At 39.2% G+C, this 7,405-nt stretch overlaps 1 protein-coding gene across 1 annotated transcript in view; it reads left to right on the top strand.

Annotated features, from left to right (window-relative positions):
- LOC120089124 overlaps positions 1-2,040 on the top strand; it is a 7,216-nt gene extending 5,176 nt beyond the window's left edge. The window contains exon 2 of the mRNA XM_039046543.1: positions 1,924-2,040. Within this exon, the coding sequence (XP_038902471.1) occupies positions 1,924-2,040 (117 nt within the window). The remainder of the gene's footprint in view (positions 1-1,923) is intronic.
- Positions 2,041-7,405: the final 5,365 nt, after the last annotated feature.

The following is a 7,405-nucleotide window of genomic DNA, read 5'->3' as shown; positions in this document are numbered from 1 at the left end:
TGTGATCATATGCGCTTCGACGAGCAGAAATTGCTAAGAAAGGTGGCACGCCATAAAAGGACGGACCACGCAGTCAAGGTTGAAAGCTTAAAAATACCCAATACGCATCGTGAGACGACATAAAACACGATTGAAAAACTCCAAACCAAACTCGTAATCGAATATCCCGAAATTTATAGAAATTCGACAAAGCACTAAGTAATGACACCATGTAGCAATTACCTCACTTTTTGCAAGTGAGATGTTATTCTGTATTATGCATTTAATCTATAGACAATGGAAATCTCATTTCAACTTATGTTCAATCTCTCCATACTTCGCATGAGTAGCTAAATTTTCGAATGGGTTGAGAAGTACTTAGCTAGCATGACCTAAGATCTTCATCTTATGCGATCATCTTGTCTTATGTATGCGTCATTCACCCTTTAGAGATGCTCGGAAGAGTGGTCTAAAGATAGAATCTAGGCTTGGGAGAGTCAGATTAGAATCTAGGCTTGGGAAAGTCAGATTAAAACCGCATAACCAAGAAATAGAAACTTAGGAATAAGTTCTGTTTGCTATTATGCATCACATGCACCCTAGGGATAGGATATGATAGAATGCGGTCACCTTGTGTATGTGTGCAACATCCATCATCGCATAGACAAGAATAGAGGCTTAGACATAAGTCCTATCGACATTATCGTATACATCGCATGCGTCCTAGAAATAGGAATTATGGCATTTGCATTGGGAGATGACTTGTTGTTGTGTGTGTGTAGCATGATCGCATAACTTGAACGCAATCTTAGGAAGTGTTAGCTAAATCCCTTCTCAACCCATTCATCGCATACTCATTATAACTCTCGATTTCATCAACTCTTTACTCGAATCTGTCGCATAGGAAATACACTTAAACAAAACACCATCCAACTTATTGTTTTTACCACCTCAAAGGAGTCAATTTTTACTGTCGCATAGTAACTCAATAGTCCCTGTGTTCGACCCTAGACTTACCAGAAAACTCAGTGAGATTTATACTTGGATTTTACTAGGAAAACTTGCATGTGCAACGCATAACAAACCACCACAATTTCATACCATTATTTCATCACAATTACAACGCATCAAGTTTCTGGCGCCGTTGCCGGGGACTATGACAGTACATATTATGCTAATAGTAACTTTTTGATTTTCTTTGCAGCTTTCGACATCTGTGCACTGCCATTCCTTTGGTAAGGGAAGAAGCAGGTGTCGTATGAGCGAAGGACAATTTCCTAAGCCCAATTACGACCTAGAGATTGAAAGAATGTTTAGAAGAAGACAAAGAGACAACCGCTGATAACAACAAGAGAGAAATCCTAGAATGGTATAATAACCGGAAAACAGAGCAGTAAACGCAAACAATATCATGGAAAACCTCATCCGGGACTATGCGTCACCTAACCTCTATGATTTCTTCCCAGGAATCATGAGGCCAGCTCTGGATGGATCAAGGTTTGAGATGAAGTCGGTTATGTTGTAGATGATTCAGATGGTCGGACAGTTTGGTGGAAGGCGTGGCAAAGATCCACATGCCCATCTCTGGAGTTTCATCGAAATCTGCAATACTGTTGTGTTCCCAAATATCTCAGCTGAAGAAGTTCAACTAACGTTGTTCCCATTTTCATTATGCGACCAAGCAAGGAAATGGGCCTATTCTCTCGAACCAGGAGAGATAACCTCGTGGGAACAAGTAATAAAGAAGTTCATGAAGAAATACTTCCCCCTACCGAGAACGTAAGAAGGAGGAAGTTGATTACAAATTTTGAATAGGAAATTGATGAATCGCTCAACGATGCCTGGGTGAGGTTTAAAAGACTGGTCCGAGATTGTCCACACAATGACTTACCTGACTATCTCCAGATGGAGATATTTTATCACGGTTTGAACCCTGTATCACAGATGTCTGGCAATGCGACAACAACTGGAGGTCTACTTGACAAAAAGTATGATGAGGCTAAAAATATCCTTGATCGCATTTCGAAGAATCACGAAGATTGGCGCGAAAGCGATCAATGATTGAAAATTCGAGAAGGTGACACAAACAATGGGGCCATCGTATCCCTACAAAATAAAATGAATGCGATGATGAATCTAATACAGGGCATCGCAATCAATAGCCCAGAAACACAAAAAGGGTTGGTCAACGTAATCGCTCAGTCGAACATGAGTTGTGCCATTTGTGGAGAGTGCATCCGATTGAAGAATGCCCAAGGAACCCGTAGTCAGTATACTTCATAAAGAACAACCCTTTCTCTGATGCATACAACCCCGGGTGGAGAAACCACACCAATTTTGCGTGGAAAAATAATCAACAGAGTTATCAACCTATGGCGCAAAAAGAAGAATCGCCAGGATTTTTCCCATGAACAAATGGTCAACCGCAACATCAAGCTGGCAGCTCGCAAGCGCCGCAATCTTCTTCCCTGGAGAGCTTATTAAAGTAATACATTGAGAAAAACGAGACGGTCCTTCAAAACCAGGCGACTTCTATCCGCAATATTGAAATTCAAATAGGACAGATTGCGGGTGAGTTGAAGAATAGACCACAAGGGACGTTGCCAAGCTCAACTGAGCTCCCTCACAACTCGGGGAATACGGGAAAGGAACAATGCCTAGCAGTCTCCTTATTAAGCGGAAAGATGATAGCGAAAGAAGGGAAAGAGCCCACCAAGACCAACCCGAATGCGGTGGAACCCAAGAACCCGTTTACATATGAATCAGAAGAGCTCGAGAAGATGAACCTAGAAGTTGCGTCCATCTCCAAGCCTCTAGAACACGAAACAGAAGAAGTACAACTACCATCATTCTTGCAAAGATTGAAAAAGAAACAAAATGATGAAGAAAAGATCGCTATGGTGGCAGTAATGCAAAGATCAAACACTGTAATCCCATCGAAGATGTGCGACCCAGAAAGCTTCACGATACCTTGCTCAATTGGAGGGGTCTTCATTGGCAGGCACTATGCAATCTTGGGGCGAGTATAAATTTAATGCCTCTCTCAATTTTCAAACAATTGAACGTGGGAAAATTAACGCCCACAACGGAGACTCTCCAGCTTGTGGACAGGTCCCGAGTACACCCTGAGGGAGAGTTGAAGGATGTCTTGGTGTCAATTGACAAATTCAATTTTCCGACAGACTTCATCATTCTAGATCATGAAGCAGATGAAGATGCACCCATTATATTGGGACGACCATTTCTACCAACCGGTCACGCTTGAATTGATGTGCACAAGGGAGAAATCGTGATGAACATTAATGGGAAGAATTTCTGGACTGAGGCAATCAAGATCCCAGAAGATCGAGAAAAGGAGAGAAAACCTCCGTGGACATGAATAGTTCAGATTGAAAAAGAAACAAGCGGTCCCTGCGGTGATAGGAGACATAAACTCATCAGGGACGCATCTTTTTGGAGTATCCTTTTATATCTTTCTCTCATGAACTTACTTGACCCTTTTTGTACAAACACTAATCTTTGGAACTTTCGACTCTGTCTTTCACATTTTTTACCCTCTTAGTTTTTAGCAACGATCATAGTAAACGATTGTGGTGGAGCTACGCGATAAATTAAAAACACGTGATCCATTTGTTCAACCCATCGTAATCGAGAAATCAGCTCGCCACAAAGAAGGATGTGATCACAGAGGATGCGGGCAAATTTGGGGGTTGTATCTCTCTTTGACTCTTTTATTCTAAATTTTGCACTTTCGCATCTCATTTTAATATTGCCAGTTTTATCATCGCATCCTCTTTAGTTTGGCAACATCAATGAATTTGGATTTCTTTATTCAGTCACCGCATTTGTTTCCGCACCAATTATGATTTCAATGATGAAACTCATGCCTTTATTTCTCATCGCATGTACTAGAATCAACTTAATTTCAAGATAGTCAATTCATGAAACATTTCTAGAAGTTAGTGGTCCACCAACTTTCTTTCAAAATGATTTTTACGAAATTTTCTAAGAGCATCGCATGAGTCATTTTAGTCTATCAGTAATGAGGAAATTGCTGCGTTTAAATTTGGGGGTGCCAGTATTTATTTTCAACCTTGCTACTTTTAGACATTTCATCTCAATAAAAAAAAAATCATAACGTTGAGTTCAGATCCTACTTGTAGTTGGATGTCCGCATGACACCCGTGGGGGCAAGCCAAAACGAAGGTAGGAATTGTAATCAACGCATAAATCAAGTGATCGCAACTCTGCTGCCAAATGGGCATGAGTTTAGACTGAGAAAGAGCGCCGTGTTTGTAATTGGATGCTCGCATGACACCCTTAGGGGCAAGCCAAAGTGAAGGCGAGGCATTTGGATTAGCGCAAGGTCACAAAAAGAATATCTAAACTGCGTAAGGATAAAAATCATTTGGAAAAACCCCGGTTGGAAAAAGTTATGAAAATAAATCATGCGATGTCTTGGAAAAAGTAAAGTCCTTTTGAAGGTTAAACTTGTTATCACACCTCGCACCAGATTACCCTCCTAACCTGGATGGAATGGTGACTGCAGCAGTTACCAACTCTTTGTTGGTACTTACTGCCTATCTTACCTGTTAAAGTTTGCTCAAACTCTGAATACATACATATTAACTCAGAACTTAACACATTTACATTACAGGGTTTCGCAACATTGTTTATACATGGATATTACAACTTAGTGAGCCCCATCAAGAATACTAGTCTCTAGACAGACACATGTGTACTAACTAATATAGGTCTTCAATTACGCTTCCTTCAACCTGTTTCTTTGAGTGGCAGAGCTGCAGTAGAAAAGTATTTTGGGAACTGACCGCTACATGAAAAGAAAATATTTGAAAACATGAGCTAGAAGCCCAGTGAGTGACTTAATAAAACGTAAATCTTATGCTTAAACTGAAAGCTCGAAAACATAATACTGGAATTAAAATATACCAAACAAACGTGTGCATAAAACCTTTAAAACCATTGTATCTAAAACCTGAATCTTAGCTGAGAATGAACATCCATCGCTCTAATTTCCAGTGCCAAGCCATGGCCAAATGAGACCTCTACTTCGATCTCTTCATACTGAACTATGGCTAGGAGGGATCCCTACGTCGATTTCTTTAAATATACCGATGGGCATCTCAAGCAACTTCCTCTAAACATCAACATTGATAACTACCCTTAAACACCATTAAACATCATTATTCCCTAGTTAAGAACGAGCATACATCGCTCTAACTCCCAACGTATGTTATCGACCATAAAACCCATGCTTCGGCCTCTCTTTGCTGGTTTATGGCCTAAGAGACCCATACATCGGCCTCTCCTTCATAACTACCTACGTGCACGTGGAGGTTTCTATGTACTGTTAACACCTTAGGTACATTTATTCAGATACCTTTCTTACCTTCAGTATTCCTTTTCATCGTGTTTAGGAATACCAATGCATGTACTTTGGCAATCTTAGGTATTTAAACATAGTACATCATGCTTCACTCAACCTTTGTTTTAACCCTAACGCATGCTTCATACTTTGTAAAATAAGTTGGCTTAAATCGTGTTGAACTAGCTTGTAAAAACCATTAGCATGCGTTAGACATGGAAAACATACTTGGAAAACTCATACATTAGTAACATCATGCATTGATCATGCTTTCAATCATAGAAATAAGTTGCTTAGAATCACATAAAATTTAGCATGGGAATAACCTTGCTCAATCCCTCGACGTTGTATTACTTATGTGCACGTGCTCATAATTGAGTACTGTCATACCTTAGGTACTTATCTAGGATACTTTCTCATTGTCCTTCAGTATCCTTAGGATACCTTCTCATTGTCCTTCAGTATCCATCGTATAACTAGTTATAAGCATTTAGCTGAAAACTAAGGCTTAGTGCTCAAATAATCATACTAGTTCATCCATCATACTAGTTCTTTATAAAAATGGAGTTACTAAAACATGCTGAAGTATTTGGACAAGATAACATATTTAAATCATGTCAATTTCCATGGAAAACATGCTTTACCTAGCATAAGAAATAACTTCAAACATATGTTGCTTGACACTTCATTTAAACACTTAGCATGAGAAATAACTTCAAAGACATCATAGTTTCTAATTCATTAAAACATTAAATCATCACATAGTCACTCACAGCTCGTCGGGGCTCTTAACGGGTTATACGCCTCTCCTAGCTCTTCTTGGCCTGAAAGGACATAATTCCCAGTTAAATTCCTTAGAATTCTTAGCAGAATACCTCAAATAGTTCATTTACTAATAGAACTTTCCTCAACAAAACCACATTGCTAGCGAGACAACCATTATAAGTGAATTCATCCTCATGAGCGAGATCCTCATGAGCGAGATCAAGCATTTCTTTAACAAACTTCAACCTAGTGATACTCAACATACCAACGAGATTCAGCTCAATTTCTTGTGAGATTTTCTTCTTGAGCGAGATTCTCATCACAAACTCAGCAAGATTATCATCCTGGGCGAGATCCTCATCCTTCTCATCTCGCTCTCGCTCTTCACGGTGAGCTGTTTGCTTGTTCTTTCTCCTCATCATTCAACTTCAAAAATTCATAACTCAAATTCCTGAACTCTTTTCAAGAAACTTGCTTCTACAAACTTGTTTAAAATTGAGTTAACTTTCTACCTCAAAATTGCTGCCAAAAATTCCTTATGGTTTGGCTGGAGCTTCCAATCTTATCCTCGGGCCCTGATTAATCTAAGATTCTGCCTCTTCTGCAAATTCCTCACTCTTTGTTCTTCTCCTCTTGCAATCTTTCTCTGGCAAGAAAATCTCGAAAACTAGATTCTCCCATCTTTCAAATGGCACCAATTTCACTAAATTTGCTCATGTAGATTGCCGAAACCAAGCTTTCGAAATTCCTCTTCCTTTTAATCTTCCTGCAGCCTCCCGAGTTCAAGGATTAATCACCACGTCACCCCATATTTAGTGCCTCCCGCCAAGCCAATAAGTGAGCTTCCCTATTTAATATGTTTTTCTTTTCCTTTCTCCACAACTCCTATAAATAACAAGGATTTTCACTTATTTGATATTTAATATATCATTCCTTTGGCTAAACATACTTGTCTAGGAAATTTAGAATTCGAGGTTTACACTTGTGGTCCCTAAGTATTAGAAATATTTTAGGAAGAAACCAGGATAGAAATTAAGAAGATTTTGGTTCATAAAATTTGAATAAGGCACCTCGAGAAATCTAGGTAAGGAAAAGGCGGCTGAATATCTAAAGAAAATCTTTAGTTTATGCTTGAGGACAAGCATTGTTTTAAATTTGGGGGTGTGATAATGGGCAGAAATGCACGTTATTACAGCGCAAATAAGTAAAATAATGAGGGAATGCGACGGTAAAAATATACAAAATCATGTCCAAAAGTGTTAAATTGAGAATATT

The sequence above is a fragment of the Benincasa hispida genome, chromosome 10 (assembly GCF_009727055.1).
Source record: "Benincasa hispida cultivar B227 chromosome 10, ASM972705v1, whole genome shotgun sequence".
In the NCBI taxonomy this organism is placed as follows: Eukaryota; Viridiplantae; Streptophyta; class Magnoliopsida; order Cucurbitales; family Cucurbitaceae; genus Benincasa; species Benincasa hispida.
Note: the sequence above shows the minus strand (reverse complement) of the source record. Positions and strands in the feature narration are given on the sequence as shown.